This window comes from Pundamilia nyererei, unplaced genomic scaffold (genome assembly GCF_000239375.1).
Source record: "Pundamilia nyererei isolate P.nyererei 1_Seehausen unplaced genomic scaffold, PunNye1.0 scaffold00086, whole genome shotgun sequence".
Taxonomy (NCBI): Eukaryota; Metazoa; Chordata; class Actinopteri; order Cichliformes; family Cichlidae; genus Pundamilia; species Pundamilia nyererei.
In genome coordinates this window covers 788727-810800 of record NW_005187487.1, presented here as the reverse complement: position 1 = coordinate 810800, position 22074 = coordinate 788727, and the positions used below count along the sequence as shown (strand labels likewise).

At 40.7% G+C, this 22074-nt stretch overlaps 2 protein-coding genes across 2 annotated transcripts; one reads left to right on the top strand and one right to left on the bottom strand.

Annotated features, from left to right (window-relative positions):
- Positions 1 to 2152: 2152 nt before the first annotated feature.
- LOC102194757 (tubulin beta-4B chain) lies at positions 2153 to 7328 on the bottom strand. Its single transcript, XM_005738735.1, has 7 exons — positions 7066 to 7328; positions 6796 to 6904; positions 4600 to 4710; positions 4084 to 4328; positions 3680 to 4002; positions 3253 to 3597; positions 2153 to 3171 (listed from the first exon to the last, which is right to left on the bottom strand). The coding sequence occupies exons 1-7, from the start codon at positions 7120 to 7122 to the stop codon at positions 3024 to 3026; spliced, it is 1338 nt and encodes a 445-aa protein (XP_005738792.1). The 5' UTR covers positions 7123 to 7328; the 3' UTR covers positions 2153 to 3023.
- A 2020-nt stretch (positions 7329 to 9348) lies between these two features.
- Positions 9349 to 22068, top strand: nrde2 (NRDE-2, necessary for RNA interference, domain containing). The gene is made up of 19 exons (XM_005738734.1): positions 9349 to 9433; positions 10795 to 10900; positions 11084 to 11266; positions 11366 to 11506; positions 12673 to 12947; positions 14015 to 14232; positions 15101 to 15325; positions 15467 to 15656; positions 15749 to 15882; positions 16237 to 16357; positions 16620 to 16792; positions 16887 to 17058; positions 17144 to 17364; positions 17453 to 17921; positions 18828 to 19219; positions 19344 to 19483; positions 19968 to 20109; positions 20436 to 20507; positions 21461 to 22068. The coding sequence occupies exons 1-19, from the start codon at positions 9373 to 9375 to the stop codon at positions 21584 to 21586; spliced, it is 3561 nt and encodes a 1186-aa protein (XP_005738791.1). The 5' UTR covers positions 9349 to 9372; the 3' UTR covers positions 21587 to 22068.
- Positions 22069 to 22074: the final 6 nt, after the last annotated feature.

The window sequence follows — 22074 nt, the reverse complement described above, 5'->3', positions numbered from 1 at the left end:
CAAAAGAAACAGTTTGCAAATCTGAATTTTGTCTTGTTCTCTTCAGTCTTTCATTATATTTACTCTAATTTACCCGATACACTGCAAAATTTCCTGTAAACTTTTCACAATGGTGCATTATTCTGGCCATAATAATTATAGCAGGTTAAGCAGACTGAGAGATGAAGTCAAATACCGACATGGATGAGTGTTTGCACTGAGCTTTATTCAAACACGCACAAAAACATGCTATTGTTAGCTGTGTGGCTGTGCAGCTGGACAAAGGTTAAAGGAAAGTAGCCATTATACTGATGAAGGTGGATAAAGATCAAATCTGTGGCATGTCCGGACAGGACGAGGAAACAAATTTCACATAAGCAGCTTTTATTTTGCATGAGCAGATCTGAACCAGAGGTTATCGCCAAATGCAAAATTCCCCCTGATGTAAAATATCTGAGTATGCATCTAAAAACATGGGTCAAGCCGTAGTTTAGAACAAAAAAAGACCTCTGAATGTTGCAGGGAAATCTTTTGCACCAAAACTGACTGACATATATAAAGCTGTGGTCTGAAGTTTACATCCACTTGTCATGAGCGTGAATGTCGTGTTATTTTGGGGATTTTATAGATTTCTGTAACGATTATGCAGCATACATGTTATAAAACATACATGATGTAAAACAAGATTTTATTTCTAGCTGTTGATTTAAAGTGAAACAGAAGAATTACAAGGTAATCCTCCTTCATTATTCCATACCTTTTGTGTAATGTACCAGTACCACTGGCATGATGCTACCACCACCATGCCTGACAGTTCACAGTGTTCTTAGATTTGAAAGCCTCACTTACGCCTCCAAAGATATCACTTGGGACAGTGGCCAAAAAGCTCTCTGTCTCGCCTGATCATAGAACCTTTCTCCAGCATCCTCTCCGTCAATGGAGATTTTAAACTCGCTTCTCTGTGGACAGAGATGCAGGAGTTCCAGCAGTTTCCAGTTCATGGCAGGGATAACATCAAATTATGTACAGTTGGTTGAACTGATGATGCAAAAATCTGCAGTTGTTCAACACCCATGATATAAACTTCTGACCACATTTACACAGACAGGATGAAATGTCTCATTTAAGTTACACCTGCTGCACCAGGTGTTTTGATCTGTGGGTTTTCTAGTTGTTCTGTCTCCTGCGATCTTCCAGAAGCCCCTGGTACTTGGCCAGCTTCCTCTTGAAATGCCTGCTCGGTACAATCTTCCCAGATTGCTGACAGAAATGCTTCAAAAGAAATCTGTTTTGAAGTCCCTGGCTCAAGTCTACCATTACCTGCCAGTGTTCATGATGGAAAGTAGACCTGCAGCAGTTTCAGTTGCTCTCCCACTTTGACAAATGTTACGTGTTTCCTAAGGGGACAGCAGAGCCTGTTTATTGTCACAGCTGGGGAGCGACCCATAGCAACCGTCCCCAAGGGCCTTGACATAGCAGCTCAGGATGTGTGTGAGTGTCCAACTCCCAGAGCACAGCAGACGGGAAGGTGTTTCTGCCTTGGAAAGGCTAAGTAAGATGTTACATAGAGAGCTTTCAACTCATTGCATTCTCTGGTTATGTCCAAGCTCTCTGCCTCTTTCCTCATTCACTGCTGCTATCATCTCCTCTTAATTACATCCACTTTGTTCCCCCGTCTGCATTTTGTTCCTCACTCCACCCTTTAATTTTGACAGCAGGAGATGAGCAGACTTGGCCACATCAGGCTAACCAGTGATTCAGATATAAACATTTAACTACAATTATCCAGCATTCTGTGAAAATGATGAAATTTGTTAAAAATTAGGGAAAGGTAATGCTAAATCATAAATATATCTATCTGTAAAACATATCCATTGTTTTTAGTTCTGATTTAAAACGAGCCACCAGTAATTAGAGAGGTCAGAATCAAATACACACATATTTCACATTGGACCTTAAATTTAACTTAGCTTTTTCCTTTTAAAAAAAGGGAATTTAGTCAGCACCCATGTGTGTATAAAAAAAAAACTGAATATTAAAGGTTTTCTTTGCTAAAAGTGAACTCAAATATGGCTCATCTTTACCCCCACTGTACTACTGCACAAACACCTGCACTCATCATGCCAAGAGCACATCTGACTCATTTGTTTTTAAGCAGACAAAAAGACAAAAGTAGAAGTAATCCACCATATGTAGCACCAAACTTTATTAACCCCAACAGGGAATTCGCAATTTCAGATTGAGGAAGTTTTGGATGTCACACGCTAGGATAGAAGGGATATGAGCAGAAAGATGGCTCATGATAATGTAAAAATATCATGGCTGTACTGAACCCCTCTACAAAAAAAAAGAAAAAGAAACTTTATTTAAATTCTTCTACAAAATCAGAACAAGCACACAAAGTTAGGTGGGAGTGATGAGTTCCTGACGCTCTCAGTGTTTTCTTTCATTTAGAATAAATCTTAAATATTTAATTTCACTTTAAAAAAAATTAAAATAATTATATTCTACATTAAACGTTAAGTGTTAAAAATCGCGAGAAAGTGCCATGAATTAGTCAGTGTTACATTCTCTCATTAGTACATGTTAAAGCTGGAGCTGGGTCATGTTCAAAATCTGTGGTGACATCAAACAGTGCAAAGGGTAAGTGATCTACACAAACAGGACATTTAATGTTCTATTTACTGCTACATCTTTTTTTAAATGGAGTTTTTTTGATCACACCTCCTGTAATAAGCGTCAGGCTCCCTTTAATAACACCATCCATTTAGAAACAGCGCAATGATGAGGTGATACTAACCAGAAAAGAAAGAACAGGCTGAAAACATTCATATTTAAAGATGGGGAACAAAAACCAACATGTAACGCATAAAAGCATGGAGATCACCTGTACGCTCTAAATAACTTGGTGATATATAACAACTTTTGTTCTTAAAAAAAAGAAAAGAAAAAAGTTGTTTAACTTCTTGACGTCTGAACCGCATTGACCTGAAACTGTTGCATAGAAAGAAGAAAAGGGAGAAAAAGAAGAGCCGTGCTGATTTTTAGCCCATGTCCTCTTCACCCTCCTCCTCGAACTCTCCCTCCTCCTCGGCCGTGGCCTCCTGGTACTGCTGGTACTCGGACACCAGGTCGTTCATGTTGCTCTCGGCCTCCGTGAACTCCATCTCGTCCATGCCCTCGCCCGTGTACCTGAAACAGAAGCGGTGAGGTGATTAACACGTCGCATGAGGGCATGAACTCAGGCTACAAACGGACCGGGGTGTCTCTCACCAGTGAAGGAAGGCCTTGCGGCGGAACATGGCGGTGAACTGCTCAGAGATGCGCTTGAACAGCTCCTGGATGGCCGTGCTGTTGCCAATGAATGTGGCAGCCATCTTGAGGCCGCGCGGCGGGATGTCGCAGACGGCCGTCTTGACGTTGTTGGGGATCCATTCCACGAAGTAGCTGCTGTTCTTGTTCTGCACGTTCAGCATCTGCTCGTCCACCTCCTTCATGGACATGCGGCCTCGGAAGATGGCAGCAACTGTGAGATAGCGCCCGTGGCGTGGGTCGCATGCTGCCATCATGTTCTTGGCGTCGAACATCTGCTGGGTTAGCTCGGGAACGGTCAACGCCCTAGGAAAATGAACAGATATTTTAGTTGAGATATAATTCAAACTCGAAATAGGCATTGCTAACAGCATTCGGCTGCTCTAACCTGTACTGCTGGCTGCCACGGCTGGTCAGGGGTGCGAAGCCCGGCATGAAGAAGTGCAGCCTGGGAAACGGCACCATGTTCACGGCCAGTTTTCTCAGGTCTGCGTTGAGCTGGCCTGGAAAGCGGAGGCAGGTGGTAACGCCGCTCATCGTGGCCGAGACGAGATGGTTAAGGTCGCCGTAGGTGGGCGTTGTGAGCTTCAGCGTGCGGAAGCAGATGTCGTACAGGGCCTCGTTATCGATGCAGTAAGTCTCGTCCGTGTTCTCCACCAGCTGGTGGACGGAGAGGGTGGCGTTGTATGGTTCCACCACCGTGTCGGACACCTGAAGAAGGAGAAGGCGCCATTAAGGGCGGGCAGGGCCCCACACAGTTAATCTGGAATGATGTGGATGTTGAATACGGACCTTGGGGGAGGGAACCACGCTGAAAGTGTTCATGATGCGATCCGGGTATTCCTCGCGGATCTTGCTGATGAGCAGCGTGCCCATGCCGGAGCCCGTACCTCCGCCCAGGGAGTGCGTGAGTTGGAAGCCCTGGAGGCAGTCGCAGCTCTCTGCCTCCTTCCTCACCACATCCAGGACTGAGTCCACCAGCTCCGCCCCCTCAGTGTAGTGGCCTTTAGCCCAGTTGTTCCCTGCCCCGCTCTGACCTGTGTGTCACAAGCAAATATAGGCATCTGACACCACTGACTCCATTTCCATATTTAAAACACAATTTACTTACAGTGAGCAGCCAAACATGAAACATCACTTGAAAACGTACTATTCCACTGGTTTTTTTTGAACAAACAAATAAGTACATACAGACAAATTAAAACAAACAAACACAGATTTTTTTTTCCTTTGGTCAAAATACTTTCCATTTTACTTTTCTAAAGCCAGGATGATGAATGAATGAATGTTCAGCTTTCAAAGGCTCACCAAAGACAAAGTTGTCAGGTCTGAACACCTGACCGAAGGGGCCGGACCTCACAGAGTCCATTGTGCCCGGCTCCAAGTCCACCAGGACCGCACGAGGGACATACTTCCCACCTGGTGAAGACAGATGACCAAAAAAAGCCACACTTTTAACTTCAAGATTATATAATTAGTTTAGGGATAGGGCACCTGTTTAATATCAGTTATAAATCCTTAATAATCCTCCGAGCTCTATCAGCAAACTACGCGAAGTGCAAATAAATACAAAAACTAAAAAAGCCCAAATTATCACAGGTAACTACAGAGGAAAAAAAACTTTAACAAGAGGTGAAAATCACACCAAAAACAACCAGAAGATATTATGATTTAGAAAAACTAACAAAAACCAAAACATGTTCAGTTTCAATTTGTTAATTTGTTTTTTCAAATCAAGACAGATATGTTTAATTACCAGTAACCATCTAAATTTCTCAAATCTTCAACCCAGAAAACGCTTCTTTTGGTGTAATCTTTTTTTAAAAAGAAAAAAGTAAAAAGAAACAGAGGGGTCCTTCTACAGAAATGTCTGATGTTGAGATAGCGCAAGATCTTAAAATTGATTTATTTTAAAATATTTAACCCTAAACCACATTATAGAACTTGCTCATTTATGAATTTTAAGAAAATCAAGACAGTTTAATGATTTAAAAAAAATTATTATTTTTTTTATCTACATCTACTTGAATTCTTTTGTAAGTGGTGTTTGCCAAAGGAGCAACTTTGGTAAAAGCGGTTTCAATTTTCCAGGTTTTCTGAAGGTATGTGAACATTTCTTTGGACTGCTTTAAAACACTTTAAATAAATACTTGGTCCCAATTCTCTTCAGACAGAAGAATGTCAATAATAATGGATCTGGGGATTATCTCTTAGTATTGTCATTATTATTATTATTATCAGTTTTGTTTGTTAAAATGTGACCCAATATTTGTCCATTCGTGGAATTGTTTATTTGCTATAACAATAAAAATAATTTGAAGAACAATTAAAAATGAGAAGTGATGTAATCCCTTATATCTTAACTCTTACTTGTAACAAAATTCAATTGATGTGAAATTATTATCATATCAGTTTGATGTGACAGAAATAATAAACCCCATACGGTAACACCAGTGACGTATTAATCATCATGCTACTCAGTTAAGCCATACCAGACAAAAAGAGGATTCATTATGATTAAAAAAAACTTAGCATTTGCATAAAATACAAATAGTTTATGCAAAAAGTTCCTCTGAACATAGGAGCCACTGGTGTTACTGAGTAAGTAATGGCTGTTTTTAATAGTCCCTTTCATAAAATCCACGTTGTCATATTGTGCTCACAAAATTGGGAGGTGGTGTGATGAATTCTTTACAGAGCTTAAGGAAATTAGTAATAGGAAGTGAACTCATAATAGGCCGTTTTTCCACAGTAACACCGTTGAGGCAACTTCATAGGACCATTACTTTCTTTATATATTTTATATTTGTTCTACATATCTTACATTTCTATGTGTGTATTGTGTCTATTGTATAACTTATTTATTTATTCATTCATTCATTCACTTCTGAACTATGTGAAATCACAGCGCTTAGCCGCTATAGCTGACTGTGGTGCTTGGGCCACTCTATGACAGATTAAAAACGAACACTGCCAAACTGATAGCTCAGGAACTGTTTAAATAACATGTTTATTTTAAACACAGAAACAAACTGTAACCCTAAAATGTTTCTGCAAAGGCCGGGGGTGGGGCAGAGACAGACGTCACCGTAGAATGACCCAGACTATGACATGAGCAAACCCACTGCAGAAACTAGTATACACATACTTACTGTACTTAACTATAAAAACTTTACTTTGTCATAAACTGCATGAACATACTTAATGCTTTGCCTCTTTAACTTAGTGATAATATTATCCCAGTCCGAAGTGTGACTTAAAGCGGGAACAGTCTAATTTGTGGGCACCATTGCTAGGCGAGGGTTTGTTTTTGTTGTTTTGTCTTGGAAACTGAGTGACGGTAACCAGGAAGGAGAGCCAAGAAAAAGCCCCCTGACTCTGAAAGGGGGGGTTGATTAATGCCCCCCCTACTGGACGGTGGCTGTATTAACCAGGTTTCTGCTGGCTATTGAATTACCTCAGCTCACCCAGAAATTAGATCAGACTGTGCAGTGTGAAGTTAACCTGTAGCCTCGTTGTAGTACACGTTGATTCGCTCCAGCTGTAGGTCGCTGTCTCCGTGGTAAGTCCCGGTGGGATCGATGCCATGTTCGTCACTTATAACCTCCCAGAACTAGAACACACACACACAGGGACGGAATAAAACGATTAAATCAGTCGGCTCAGTCAAACTCAGCAGCGCTATGATTAGCTCTGGCGCTAATTTAATTTAGCGGCCCGCGTACTCGAACTTCAAACACTCAAACTCAACTTTAAAACCACTATCACTCTCACCTTCGCGCCGATCTGGTTGCCGCACTGGCCGGCCTGCAGATGAACTATTTCCCTCATTTTTTGGTCGAAATGAAAAACTTCTGAACAGCCGAGCGTAAACACTGATCCAGCGCTCAACCAACAACGGACTAACCTGAGAAGGTAGGAGCGTTGCCAGCTATAGAGACACCAAGAAGGCAATTGGAGGAACTAAGTGTCAAACAAAACAGACTGGGAATCGGATTGGCCCAAACACCTTGGTTTCGGGTTTTGATTGGATAGCGATCCCAGGAGGTCCGTTACCTCGGTAACACGTAGAGAACGGCGCACACATTCAGCACACCAAAAGCTCTGCGTGCGCGTCACTCAGGTTTGAATAACAGACCTAGGAAAGACTTTTCAGAATCAACTTCATTTTCTACCCGATACACGAGCTCACGACATGAAACCTAATATGGAGACTGAATCTTAACGCCAAAGGAGGCGACATAGTCGTTATATTTTAGAGTCAGCGAGAGCACTTTCTAACTTCTGGCTTACATATAAAATTACAGTGCGATGTGCATTCAGTCATTCAATCGGAAGTAATTCAAATTTAAATACCAGGTTTTATGACGATGTGGGAGCATTTCTAATTTTATTTTTGACAGTACTGTGGAAAGGTGTTGAGTCATCCCTCATTTCTTTATACTTTGCTTCCAAGGAGCCAGGCATTTGTGTGTTTCTAAAAGTCATCTTGAGCATTACATTTCCAGGCTTTCTGGAGGAAATTTTATTTGGACATTGGCTCTTTTTTCACTCAGTTTCAGACGAGTCAGTGAAACTGATCATTTAAAAACTGCATTTTGTATTTACTGAGTTTTAGCTTTTTCTAATATTAAAAATAGGATAAGCATTTGAAACATTTAAATGTGACAAATATGCAAAAAATAAAAGAAAAAAATGGTAACTTAAAAATCTGGAAAGGGGCAAATATTTTTTTTACAGACTGCCTGTCAGCTGTCTTCACTATCCAAACAATTTTCAGCCAAGTTCATACTGATTTTGCTAATACGATTTTAACAAATATGTCTCTTTAGTTATCGGATGTGCAATATAAACTGTAAAAAGTGCCAACCTATTTCATTTTTTAAAATTTCTTTTGCTGAAGCACTGGAACGGATTACATAGCAATAATCACACTAATGCATTTAGAACCTCCTTTATAAACTCTGGTGTCATTAATTGTACACTTATTCTAATCACTGACAGACCTTTACCTATTTTACTTACAGTATTATCAATATACGTATTTTATTTTAAAAGCAACGAATACACTAATAATAATAACAGTTTTGCCTCCTCTTTTTTTAGTAGGAATATTATAAACGCATCTTTTACAGCGTTCAGTCACTCATTAAGCATTAATAAGCTTAATTGATCAGTTGAGGTTTCAGATCCATATACTGGTGAGTCATCAGTATACAAAAGAATCTGAGCCAGTTTTTAAAACAAATGAAAGCTCAATTCAAATTCAAATTTTATTTGTCACGTACACAGTCATACACAGTACGATATGTAGTGAAATGCTTGGACAACTGCTCGTGAGCTAAAGAAAACAAAAAAGGAAAAGGCTATGATTAGGATAGGAAATAAATATGAAAAATTAAAAAGGGTAAATTTAACTATGAAGGAATAAAATATAAATTAAGGTTAAAAATGAAATAACTGTACAACACAAATTAGAATTAGCTCATAAAAACGACCTGAAAATAATAATTTCCCCAAACAGCTAGGTACTCCACATGTTAAATGCCTTATCATTGATAGTCTGCCTATGATTTGTCAAATAGCTTTGCAACAATTTCAGTGAAGTGCCAGAGAAGCCATAATTTACCACATTATTTAGTAACAGGAAGTGAAAAAATCAACTCTCCCTTGCCAACCATCTGTGCCAGTGCTGTACAGTTTGAATAGTATTATTTTCCACTGGATTATTTTATATTAAGTACACGTGGGCAGGAGAGATTATATTTGTGAACTAATAGCCAAAGCTGCCAACGCAGTCATGAATTCGAGCTTTCAGGCCAACAGGGGCTCTTTTAACGTTTTAAATGAGAAAATAATACATTAAAATAAAATCCGAAGTTTTTCCTTCTTATTTCCAAATGTATTATATGTTTACACAAGACAAAAAAATTAAGTGAGTGTAATACGCTTCAACAGAAATGGGATTTTAATTTTTTAACGTTTGAAAAATCCCCAAACAGCATTATGTTTTACTTTGGCGAGCCCCAACGCCGTTGTGACGTCATATCCCTGCGCCCTGTTTCTAAGTGACGCAGCATCATGGCGCTGTTTCCAGCGTTTGCAGAAGAGGCGAGCAACAAAGTTAGAGATTCTTCCACAGGTGATCCCGGCTTCCTGTAATACACGGTTTTTAATGTCAGTTAGCAGTCACCTGGACGCTCTGTTAGACTGACAGTCTGCCGAAAACTAAAATCTGACCGAAACAACGACCTGATATTCAATGTCAGATCAGCCGCTCGTCGCTGGAACTGAATGACACAAAACATCTTAACCTCTTTTAGCTTTATCTCTCATTTCACGATACGTGTTCCTCTTGGAAGTCCAAGAAACTCGCTATCTTTGAGCTAAAACAGCGACGATTTTACGTCTTTATAATCTAAACGACTTGTCAGTATCTTTAGATACTCTTTACCCATCCTGCTCGTGTCATTACACTAACGTTTTATTGACGTATTGAAGCTTCGGGGTTCATTTAATGAATAATCATTTAGTGCCTCCCTCCCCTCTCTAGAGGATTTTTTTTTGTCTCATTTCACTTTTTTTATTTAATGAATAAAAAATGAATGAGGACGAAATTTTGACTTACTACTATTAATATTTTCAGAGTTGGTATTTCAAAAAAAATATAATACTGTATAAAAGTCTTGAGCCACCCTTGGTTTTTGATATTTCTCTGCTTTAAAAATGGAAAATAGACTGAGTGATTTCTTGAAATATGTGGGAAAATACATGGAGGTACAGTATATATGGTAAAAACTCAGTTTGTTCACATTTAGAAAACATGTCTCTGAGGTAGCTTTCTTGTAATTTCTTTAAGTACCCTTTAGGAATAGTTTTACAGGCTTGAAGGACATTCAAAGCTCTTCTTTTAATGTTGGCCACGTTTAGATGACCCCACACTGTTTCAATAATTGAGGTCTGGGCTCTGGGGCAGCCAATCCATGACTCGTAGTGTTTCATTGTGTGTTTTTCTACCCAGTTGTAGTTTAACTGCATTCACAGTAAGTTTGGGATGATTGTCGTGCTTAAAAAGAAAGCTGTTGCCAGTCATACATTTTTCCGATTGTATTACATGGTGGGTGAGAATCTGATGGTACTTCTGTGTTCATAATTTCATCAGCTTTGACAAGATCTTCAATACTGCTGGGCAAAATGCAGTTCATCTGCAGATATATTTTTTAGGCCTGTTACTTTTGTTCTCCATTCATCCAGTTTCCTCAGTTTTGCCCTCAGTTTTCCCTGCACAACATCCAGAGATATGCCATATTTTCAGCTAATGCCCCTTAGGGAAGAATCGTGTTGTTGGCGCAAAAATGCCATGTTATGTCTGTTAGACGTGTTGTGGTCCAAAACCTTCGCACAGTGCAGTATCACTACTTGGGATAGACAGATTGCATTGTTCATGATTTCTAAGTCCTCCTGATTATCTTGTAATTATGTCTTGTCTGCTCTCATTTTCAGAGTTTGATTGGCTGAAGAATAAGAGTTTTCAGACCGGAGATGCGCTCTCTCTTCACGGTCGATTTCTAGAGAAGACCAGCGAGGAGCAAAACAAGAAGGAACCAAGGTAAAGGAATCACAACTCTGATCACTGAACTGTGAAATGTGTTGGTTCTTCCTTAGAAATTCATCGCTGCCCAGTTCAGTCGCAGAAGGAGACACAAACCTCCTTTGGGTTATGTCAGGAAGAGCATCCAGCTCTAAAAATCTGCCAAATCAAACTCTTCCTCTCTTCCTCATTGACCCTCAGTGTTAGCAGAGATGTCAGCTCTGAAGAGGACGGAGAGGATGGTGTGGCACCCAGAAAGAAGAAAAGGAAGAAGAAACAGAAGAAAAAGCACAAAAAAAAGAGCGGGAGGTATTCGCACAGCAGCGCATCTGACTCTGAAACCATCTACCCGAGTGATCTCAAAAAGGAGCAAGAAGCCAAAAGGTACACAAACATCTTTAACATCACTGAGGCATACACTTGTAATTTTATACACTGAGTATAACCTCGCTTCTGTTCTGTAATTATGTTTGTGGGAAACAGGCAGGAGGCTCCTCAGTTAGCCAGCCATTTCTCTTGGTTGGATGACCTCCAGTTGCCCACAGAGCAGCTGTTTTGCGTGGACCGAAAAGCAGACCCCGCCAACTGGACTTACAAGTCTCTGTACAGAGGAGACGTAGCCAGGTAAAAGACACATGACTCTTTTTTTCTTTTTAGCCCTTCACAGAAAAGACTTGCACACAAGAAGAGACACAAAGAAAGTGACGTTTATGCAAACATTTGACACAATTACATCATAAACAGTGTCGTTATAGCCCAACTGTGTCTACATTTCCAAACAGTCCATGCTGCACAAAGTGCTCAACAATGTAAAATCCCACTAAAACAAATAAAAATCAAAGTAATGATGCAGTAAAATATAGAAAAAAACAAATAAATAAATAAACAATATAACTGAATAAAAACAACCAAAACAACAACTAATGCTGTTAAAACCAAAATGTTTCGGTCAAAGTGTGTTAAAAGCCAGTAATTGCCTTTGTTTGTAATGCTGGTATGATAAAAACAAGCACACATATTCGGCGAGTTTATTGTCATAGCTTTCTTCTTTTCAAAACTTGTGACATGTTTAAGGGACGTCTGTATCAACGGGCTGGTAAAAAATGTGCTAAGCTTAAAAGGATGTAACATCACTGTGTCACATTTATTCCAGGATTTAAGTGGACTGAAATATCTCTGACACTTTCTGATTTTTCCCATGTTGGTCTTTAAAAGCTTAACTCTTTAAACTTAACTTAAATTGATCTCAGGTGTAACCATGCTCACATTTAAGACTGCGTTTGAATAGTTTCCCAACATGGTGCAATCTGACAGGACATTATACTTTATTTTTTTAATCTCACAAAGAAAAAGGGGAAAAAGTTTGATCACTTTCATTAAATGAAGCAGTGTAAGAATAAAAAGGATGAGTTGTTTAAAGAGTTTTGTTCAAGGCGTGGTTTGTATTTTCCAGCCATGTGAGATGCCTTTTTTTATACTCTGAAGTTAAAAACACTTCTGCAAAGGATACACTTGTGCTCTTCCTATAAGCCTCCTCTCTCCTTTCTCCTCTGTCCATCAGATGTGTCTTTTAGGAATCCTCATACAGTTTAAGGAGAGCTGAGACTGTAATGTCTGTCGTTAAACCATGCTCCCAAAACCTGGGATTCATCCGTTTGTTTGTTTTTTACTTATAAATGACTGGCTGAAGGTTTTATTTTGAACCAAATTATAAAGTTACATGGACTGTATAGTTGAGTACAGAATAAAAGCTACAATCTGAGATGAGCTGCACTATTTTTGTGTTCCAGGTATAGAAGGAAAGGCAGCTCGGCTCTGGGTTTGGACTTTCACAAGCAGGGGGTCAGCTGGGAGGACTCAGAGGCGACTAATAAGAAGAAGAAGAAAGGCGGCGACGGGAAGAAGGCAGCGGACAGATACTACTCTACAGTCAGTCGACAGCTGCTGAAGGCAGCGCCTGCTCTTCCTGCATTACCAGCGAGTTTTGATGGTAGCGATGGCACCAGTTCTGCAATCTTCCTCCCTCTGTGTGATGATGAGGCAGACAATAAAGAAGGGGAGAAAGGTACGGGGTCTAGCTGGGTGTGGCAAAGAAAGAATTCAGCCACTTCATGCTTAATGTACCATTTTAGTGCTGATCATTTTTAAACTGAAAGTCTGATTTAGACTTGCGCAAGTGACCAAGAAGAAGCAGATTAATCCAGAAAATGTCAGCAGCGTTTGATGATTTTCTCAAGGAAAGAAAACAAGATTAGACCTTCACATTTTTAACGGGCCATGGCACCACTAATTTGAGAAAATTATGAGTCTGTTTGACAGTTCTTTGATTTTTCTGTTTAGCTCATCTCCCTCAAACTTTGGAGATCTGAGTGAGTGAGATCTCAGTGAGTTTGAGGTTGTTTGGCTGTTGTTAGTTCTCATATTTTTGGCTAAAATAATTTTCTCTGTTAGAATATGTATTAGTAGTCACACAGTTATGCTTTTGGGTTTTTTTGTGTGGCTTTGTTAGGATCTTTATCTGCTTGCACATCCATGTCCCAATCTTCTTACCCCCAAGTTAAATCATCCAAAAAACAAAAAAATGCTTAACACTCATCCTTTAACCCCCAAACAGACCTTTAATGGGTGTGGAAACATTAAATGGTCTCAATTTTATGTAGCTTTGAGACTCTGATGAACTAAAACCAGTAGGTCAAGTTTCTTTATATAGCCCATTTCCAAACAGTCCATGCTGCACAAAGTGCTTAACAATGTAAAATGCCACTAAAACAAATAAAATGTAAAATAATGATGCAGTAAAATATAGAAAAAAATAAATAAAATAACTCAATAAAAACAACTAAAACAACAACTAAGGCTGTTAAAACCAAAATGTTTTGGTCAAAGTGTGTTAAAAGCCAGTAATTGCCTTTGTTTGTCATGCTGGTATGATAAAACAAGCTCACATATTCAGCGAGTGTATTGTTATAGCTTTCTTCTTTTCAAAACTTGTGACGTGTTTAGGGGACATCTGTATAAACGGGCTGGTATAAAATGTGCTAAGCTTAAAAAGATGTAACATCACTGTGCCACATTTATTCCATTTTTTCCTTAAAATGTAACTGATTTTTAAAAATGTATTTATCTTTTTAGCTCACATAGGGCAGACGTCATCGGTGAATCCCCTCGGTGTGTATGACTCCTCGACGGCCCTCTGGCTGCAGGGGAAAGGACAGCAAGACCAGCAAAAGGAGGACGCTCACACAGAGGAGGGCACTGCACTTTTGGGTGGCAGGACCGAAGATTTCAACAGGCGGCTGAGAGAGCAGCCAGCAGACACACAGCTGTGGATAGAGTTCATACGATATCAGGTACACACGCTGCTTTACAATACTGCTGCAGGAATGTCAGGGCTTCAGAACGTGCTTTCTTTTAACAAAAGTTTACGGACTCCTGATGTGTGCTCACCTCTCATGAGAACATCACAAGAAGCAGTAATCAAATGCATCAAGACAGTGGAAATGTTTTTTTTCTGACTGACAGCATTTTATTGTCTGACATCTGAACCTTCCCTCTACTCCTATCCTGGACTCTGAAAGTGCCAGTGAACTTTCAGGAGGAATGTTTCTCTGAGGCAAGTGATCACTCACTGTACTGAGAGGAAATCCTGCAGCGTGGGCTCCTTCTGCATCTCTGAAACTGCACTCCTCACACTGGTGCTCCAAAACACTCTCACAAAGATTGAATATTTAGTGTTTGACGTTCTTTATTATTACCAAAACAGCAATGAAAGTACAAGAGGGTTGATTTACTTGAATAACGTTCATCCACTGAAGAACCATTTAGGTAACTCAGAAGTAGATTTGATGAACTCCTCAGAGGCTCATTCATCTAAATTGCCTGCAGCAACTGTTCAAAATGCTTCTAAAGTTTTAGAGATGTGCTGGTAAAGGCTTACGCTGGTTAAATCATACACATAAGTCAAACCAGGAGTCTAACTCAGTGTCACTACTAGCCGCAATAGGAAATCAACACAACAGGGGACAGACATAATTAGTTAATTGATATGCTTTCATTTCATTTTCATTGCAAGTTTCACAAAGTCTTCTTGTGTGCATAAAGCCCTCAATCAGTCACAGAAAAGCAAGAAGCACGGAGTTTCCTCCAACATGCTCTTTGGCTTATCAGATAAGGTTTGGGTACTTCATCGCCTCTTCCAATCTCTCCCTCCCTCTCTAGGATGAGGCGAGTGCAGCTGTGTTCAAAGGCGAGGAGGAGCAGCAGGGCAGTGATGCTGCTGAGCGCCGCAAGTCTTCCTACAGGGCAGTGCTGGAGAAAAAGCTAAGCATTGCAGAGCGCGCCGTGGCCACCAACCCCCTCTGCATAGCTCTGCAACTCGAGAGACTCCGCATCTGCCAGGAGCTCTGGGAGCCCTCGGCTCTGGCTAAAGAGTGGAAGAAACTGGTATGTCTATGTATGAAGGTCACAACAAGTCCCTAAAATGCAGAGGAAACCCTCAAGAGTGTCGGAATCTTACTGCTTCTATCAAAAAAAATAAATGTCACATACAAGTAACAAAGTTGCTCTTTATTTGTTGTGTTTCAGGTGTTTCTCCACCCAAACAGCACCCCCCTGTGGAGGGAGTATCTGCTCTTCACCCAGAGCTATTTCAGCAGCTTCACCGTGTCTAAGGTCAACGCTGCGTACGGCAAGTGTCTGAGCACGCTCAGTGCTGTCCGAGACGGCAGCATGGTGTCTCACCCGGCTCTGCCAGGAATAGAGGAGGATATGTTGGGTAACAGACATTTCAGCATGAGGTTCATTCATTATTCAGTCCTGCTTGCTTTGTATGACTACAAATCCCACATCCTTTTACTTTCTGCCCAGATATCTTCACGCAGCAGTGTCACTTTCTGCGTCAGTGTGGTCATTCGGAGAAGTCGACTGCCATGTTTCAGGCAATGATCGACTTTACTTTCTTCAAGCCTGACAGCGTGCGAGAGCTGTCCACTAAGCAGCAGGTATGTTCTCGCTGAGTTTTAATGTTGTAATCTACTCTTAGAGGACTTGTGTGACATTTCAGGAGTTATACAGTGACTTGCAAAAGTATTCGGCCCCCTTGAACTTTTCCACATTTTGTCACATTACAGCCACAAACATGAATCAATTTTATTGGAATTCCACGTGAAAGACCAACACAAAGTGGTGCACACGTGGGCAGAAAGTAAAAGGGGGCCGAATACTTTTGCAAGCCACTGTATTTGTTGCTCAGAGTTGAATGTGATCATCAGTGAAGTGGCCTCGGCTGGTCATTTAAATAATAAAAAAATAAATTCTAACCTCGTGTAGTTACATTTCTGCCTCTGTGTCCACAGGTTGACTTCTTTGAGCCGTTCTGGGACAGCGGCGAAGCAAGGGTCGGGGAGCTGGACGCCAGAGGCTGGAAAGCCTGGATGCTCCAACAAGAGCGAGGAGGTTGGCTACAACCCACTGCAGGTAGGTAAAACACACACACTTTACAGTGCACGTGCCATTTCATTTATCCATCAATTTTATACTGCCTATCTGGGTTTGGCTCATGAGCCAACAGTTTAAGCAGAGATCCCCAGACCTCCCTCTCTCTCTGAGACCAAAGAAGATGAAACTTCTATATGACTGCACCTACAAATTCTGTCTGTGAAGAGTTATTGCAGTTTGTGTGATCCAAGCTCTCTTTATGGGGATGTAATTAATCTAATCTTTCTTTTTGTTTCCACAGAAGAGGAGGAAGAAGAGGAAGAGGATGAAGAGGAGGTGAAGGACAGGACCCAGCCCAGAGGTACCATCTGGCTGGATGTGGAGTCATCTCGTGAAGCCACAGACTGGTTGCCCTGGAGACCCGACAAAGCCAAGGGCCAGTCAGAGGAGGACTGTGAGGATCCTGACAGACAGGTGATGTGTTTGATTGTTTTAAGACAAAATATTCTTTTTGTTGAACTTTACCATGTAGGTTGACCTCTCTGCTGACCTCTGTCTCTAATTCCAGGTGTTGTTTGATGACATTGGCCCATCACTGATTTGTTTGTCTTCGCCAGAGCTCCATCTCCGCCTGCTTCTCCGTTTCTTGAGTTTTTTGGGTTTGCCTGTGGACTCAGTGCTCTCGGTTTCCCCAGGTCAGCCTGGCTTGCTGCTGGAGAACCTTTCTCTGCTCACTCAAGGTAAAACAGTCTAAACAAGCTTTAATTTTTTCAAATCTCACTGAGGTGAGAGGAGTCTTAAAAAAAGCAACTTTTTCCATCCTAGGTCATGCTCCCCAGCGTCCTCTGACCTCCTATGATTTAGCTGATGGTGGCATTAACTCTGTCGGTCACATGACCACTCTCCAAGGAACACGGAAGTGGGTGGGGCTTGGGAAACAGGGCGAGAAGTTCCTCACGAACTTGTTCAATATGCTTCAGCCTGTGCTTCCGCCCCACCACCGAGCCTTCCTGTCACTCAGCTGGATCCAGTACGAGAAACTCAAGGTAGGAGTTGGTTCATTTGACTACATTCAAACTCAAAGTGAGGTCAAACTAACCCTTACACTCTTCTGGTTCTTGGTGTTTGCGTCAGGTCATGCGCTGCTTGCACGGCGGAAATAAAAAGCGCCTTCGTTCTCAGGGGAAGAGCAGCAAGCGAGTTGCCAAGCGGCTGCTCAAAGAACCAGACAATCGCTCATCATTAGTGTTGTGGCGGGAGTACGGCCACCTGGAATGGCTACTGGGCAACCTGGATGAGGCCCGCAAAGTGTTCTCCACTGCAACAGCGCTTGGGGGAACCAAAGGGCTGAGCAGTCTCGCTCTGTGTGATCTCTGCCTGTTGTGGTCCCAGCTGGAGTTGGAGGATGGAGCGAAAGAGCGAGGGGGTCAACCGGCTGATGTAACAGCATCCCCGGCTGTGTCTGTACTGACCCGGCTAGCAGAAGGAACCTCTGCATCGTCCACTTCATCCTCCCTCTCCACGGTTTCCATCCTGAAAGCCAGAAAATCGTACGACCAGACTCTGGCTGCCAGTTTATCAGCACTGGACCAAAACAGTAAAGGTTTGTTTTCTGACCCGTTTCCAACTGTTTAACTTCTCAGAGACCTGCCGTGAACATTTTTACTATAAATCCGCACTCACTGCACAATCAGAGTAGTAGTAATTTTGTATTTTCCCTTTAATTTTTTCTCTTTTTAGTTTACTCCACTTTATTTTTTTTGTGTTTCATTTTGCTTAATTTAGTAAGTGCTTGGCATATTTATTAGACGATTTATCATTACTTAAGAAGGTCAGAACAGTATAATAATAATAATAATAAAATGAAACATGACAAACACAGGAAGCAACGTAGCAACCAAAGATAATGGCGTTCAGCGAGTTAAAGCAACAAATGTGAAATGGCTCACATCGGAGCTGCCAATGAGAGTGGAGGATACAATTGTTTTAAATTTGAAAGGATGGTAAATACATTAGAGGGTTACATAGGCAGCCAGAGCCTGTAGCAACCAGTAGTCAGGGACAAAGCGATGTGCTATAAATGCATTGATTCCATTGGACATTGAAGTCTTAAATATCTGAGACAAAGCTTCCTCCGCCTGGTTGTTTACAGATTTGACTAGATCAGAGATTTTCTGGATATTTTTATTTCCAGAAAAAATATCCAGAAAACAAACATCCAGGGTTTTTTTTTATTTTTTATTTATTTCATATCAGTTAACCAAAATATTTTTTCACTCATTCATTTAGCTTGCTCTTGTCCTAAAAGCTGAGAGCGTTGTGCTTGACTGGGTCATGCTTTTTGCTGTATGTGAACTCTCTTGTTACCTATTGGATACACCTGAACCAAGCTTTTCTGGTGGAAACCATCTTCCAAACTAATATATCTTGTTGAAAATGTAAGAGTAGTTAAAAATGAGCCCCTTCTCTTTTTGTGCTTGAGCTTTTTGTCTTATCCTGTCTTCTCCAGTCCAAGACGACCTGATGGCAGAGAAGCTGAGGTTGAGAGGTCTGGTTGGCTGCTACGCTCTTTTCCAGTACCTCACGGTGAGCGTGCAAGCAGTCAACGCAGTCTACACCCAGGTTAGAGAGAAGATGGAGGAACTACACCGCACGTTAACAGCTGAACAGCAGCTGAACAGCAGCAAGGAGGGTAAGCTCGCAAGAGCTGACGCTGACTCAAACAGGCCCTGTGTCAGCAGGGTAGCTGCTGAGTGTGAGGCGTTGGCCTGGCAGCAGGCGGCACTGCTCAAGTACCACAACAGCGTCGCTGTGTTTCCTCTGGTGACACTGAGGCAAACGCTGACATCGGCCCTCCCAGTCTGGACCACCAGCGTCCCTCTGTGGAGCATTTATGTACAGGTCAGGCTAATAAAAGCACATTTTCCCCCATTCTTCTCTAGATATGTTTCCCAAAGCCTTTTGAGCCCTAACCTTATTTGTTTATTTTGGCCTGACTGACATTTCCATGTGATGTGTGCTTCAGGTGGAGAACCGTTACCATAGCGCTGGCCGTGCACGCCGGTTTTTTCACTCTGTAACCAGAAACTGCAGCAGCGTGGTGCCGCGTCTCTTTGCCATTGTTGCTGAACAGCAAAGGAAGCAGCTGGTAGATGCAGCTCAGGGGTAAAACGACAAAAGATGATCACAAACATTAGACAGCAGGATCACATCAAAGTTCACATATCATTTACATCCTTGTTTCCAAAAAAGCAAAATGCCATGTAAACTACAAATAAAAACAGAAGGTGATGATTTCAAAAGTATTTACAAAAACTACATTTAAATTGCTCGTTTCAAAAAAGTCCAGTGAAGGACAACAAAGAGTATAAAAGTTGTTTAATGCTCAAAAACGTTAATAAATCCATCTGATGGAACATCACAACACAAAAGCGATTCATAAGTAGCGTGATGAAAAAAGAGCATCTCAAAAAGTTTCAGTGTTTAATGTTGTTTAAATGCAGATTTAAGTGATTTGTAGTCTCGCTTTTAGTTTTACTTAATGCAGCTTTTATAGAAACAGAAACAGTTTGCACATTATCAACTGATAATTAGCACTTACTGCACATTAAACTGTACATTAAACTGTACATGTCTGCGGTATTTATAGATCGTGTTTACATGATGATCCCTTATCCATCCTGCCGGAGAATGGCCTCAGCAACCGCATCCGTGGACTGTTTGAAAACGCCATAGCAACAGAAACTGGGGCTCATTGTCCTTTACTTTGGAGAATGTACATCTACTTCCTGGTGAGACCAGTCACACAAACTCACATTGATGCTGTTCTGCCCTGGAGCACTAAAAGTTTTAGGAAGATTGTAGAGACCCGATCCTGCTTGAATGAGAAAAAGAAATTTTGTATCTGAAAGCTTTAGTGTCGTTTTTAAAAAGAAAAAAAAAACATTTTAGGAATATTATTATGTGCATTTTAGGAATAAGGACTAAAATGTCCTCTTTTTTAAAAAAAATATTAAACATGGAAACAAAAGTGTAGAAGTGCTTCTGTGCATGTGGATACACCAATATCATCCATGCTTATATTGTGTGTGTAATGTGTGTACGTGTGAATTTGTAGGTGTGTGAAGGAAAAGTGGATAAAGCCACAGGAATCTTCTACAAGGCCTTACAGAATATCCCCTGGTGTAAGGTGAGGCACACATATACTGTGAAAGTGATATTTCCCAAAGCTTGATTTGTAGTTCTGTGCTGAGTCCCTGCAGAGTCGTCAGGTGTTGTTGTACAAGTGAAACTAAGCTATGAGATCATTAACAGCAGCTTATTTTACCTCAGAACCAACTGACTTTTATGCAGGGGTGCTTAGATTTTGAAAAAGAGGAAATGACTGTGATTTGAAACCTAAATATTAGTGTCTAGGGCACTATGGTTTTGCTGTTTTGAAACCAGAAGTGACCATGTTTTATATACCAGTAACCCTTAAGGGTGCAACCAGTCAATGTATATATGTATAAGTATCAACAGTGTTAAAGAGGATCTGTAGTGATTAGCACTTGGTGACTGTTGGGAGCAAGAACTCCCCTTTTGACAGGAAGAGCCTGCAGCAGGACCAAACTCAGGGACAGGCAGCTGAGAGAGGTGGTGAGAAAAGAGGAGCATAACAAGAATCAGTAGCTGATAGCCACTGCTTCTTATCTTTGTTGGTTATAATTCAGTAAAAACAAAAAGTCTCTTTATCTTTTATATACAGGTTATGGATGAGATGGGGCTCAATCTTTTACTGTGTTAAACATTTACTGTCTCTGTGTTTAATGCAGACAGACTCATAAAATTGGAGAATTTCTTTCACTAAAACTGAAACTGAAATTTGATGGCACGTTAGTACAATTAGCCACACAGTAGGCAACACTATTTGTTATATGATTTCATTAAAGATGTTGCCACTTGATCAATATGCTGCCTTGCTCAGCATATTATTACCAAACTAATCAATTAAACTTATCGCCCTGTTGTTGTGTCATGTAGTCATCATTGCAAACTAAATCAACATCAGTGCTGTATGTATGTTGCTAGTACATAAATTCTCCCTCCTTTTCTTTCTGTGTGTGTGTGTGTGTGTGTGTGTGTGTGTGTGTGTGAGATCAGGGTTTGTATATGGACGCAGTGCAGCTGTTCCCCGATCACCTGCAGGAGTTTGTAGACCTGTTGACAGAGAAAGAACTGCGAGTGCGACTGCCTTTAGAAGAATTGGACATACTGCTGGAAGACTGAGCACTCACACAATCTTAATTCAAGTGTGTGTTCAAATTGTCAAATTTGATGGGAAGAAAAGGACAAGCACAAAGGCAAACTCGACACATATACAGCTGCAATAATTTGAGCAAAGAGCTGGGTTTTGTTTGTTTGTTTTTTTTGTATAAAGTGACACAAAATGCTTTAATTGCCACAACAAACCACTAAAACTGTATTTCTTTTACTTGATATTGTCAATAAATACAAGATTGATCTATGTGACATGCCTTAATAAAAATTTATGCCGGAAGTTGTTACATTCCAACTTATTAAGAAAAACTCTGTGGAAGTGAGAAAGGAAAACGCTGCCACTCGGCATATTACCATGTTGCCACCTCTTAAAGAGTTTTTAATATTTTTTTTTTAATCATAATAAATCAAGTAAGGATTATATTTTATTTTCTTTGTTAACAAACATCTACTGGACTGCGGAGTAAATGGGGACAAACTTGCAGGATAAAAAAAAA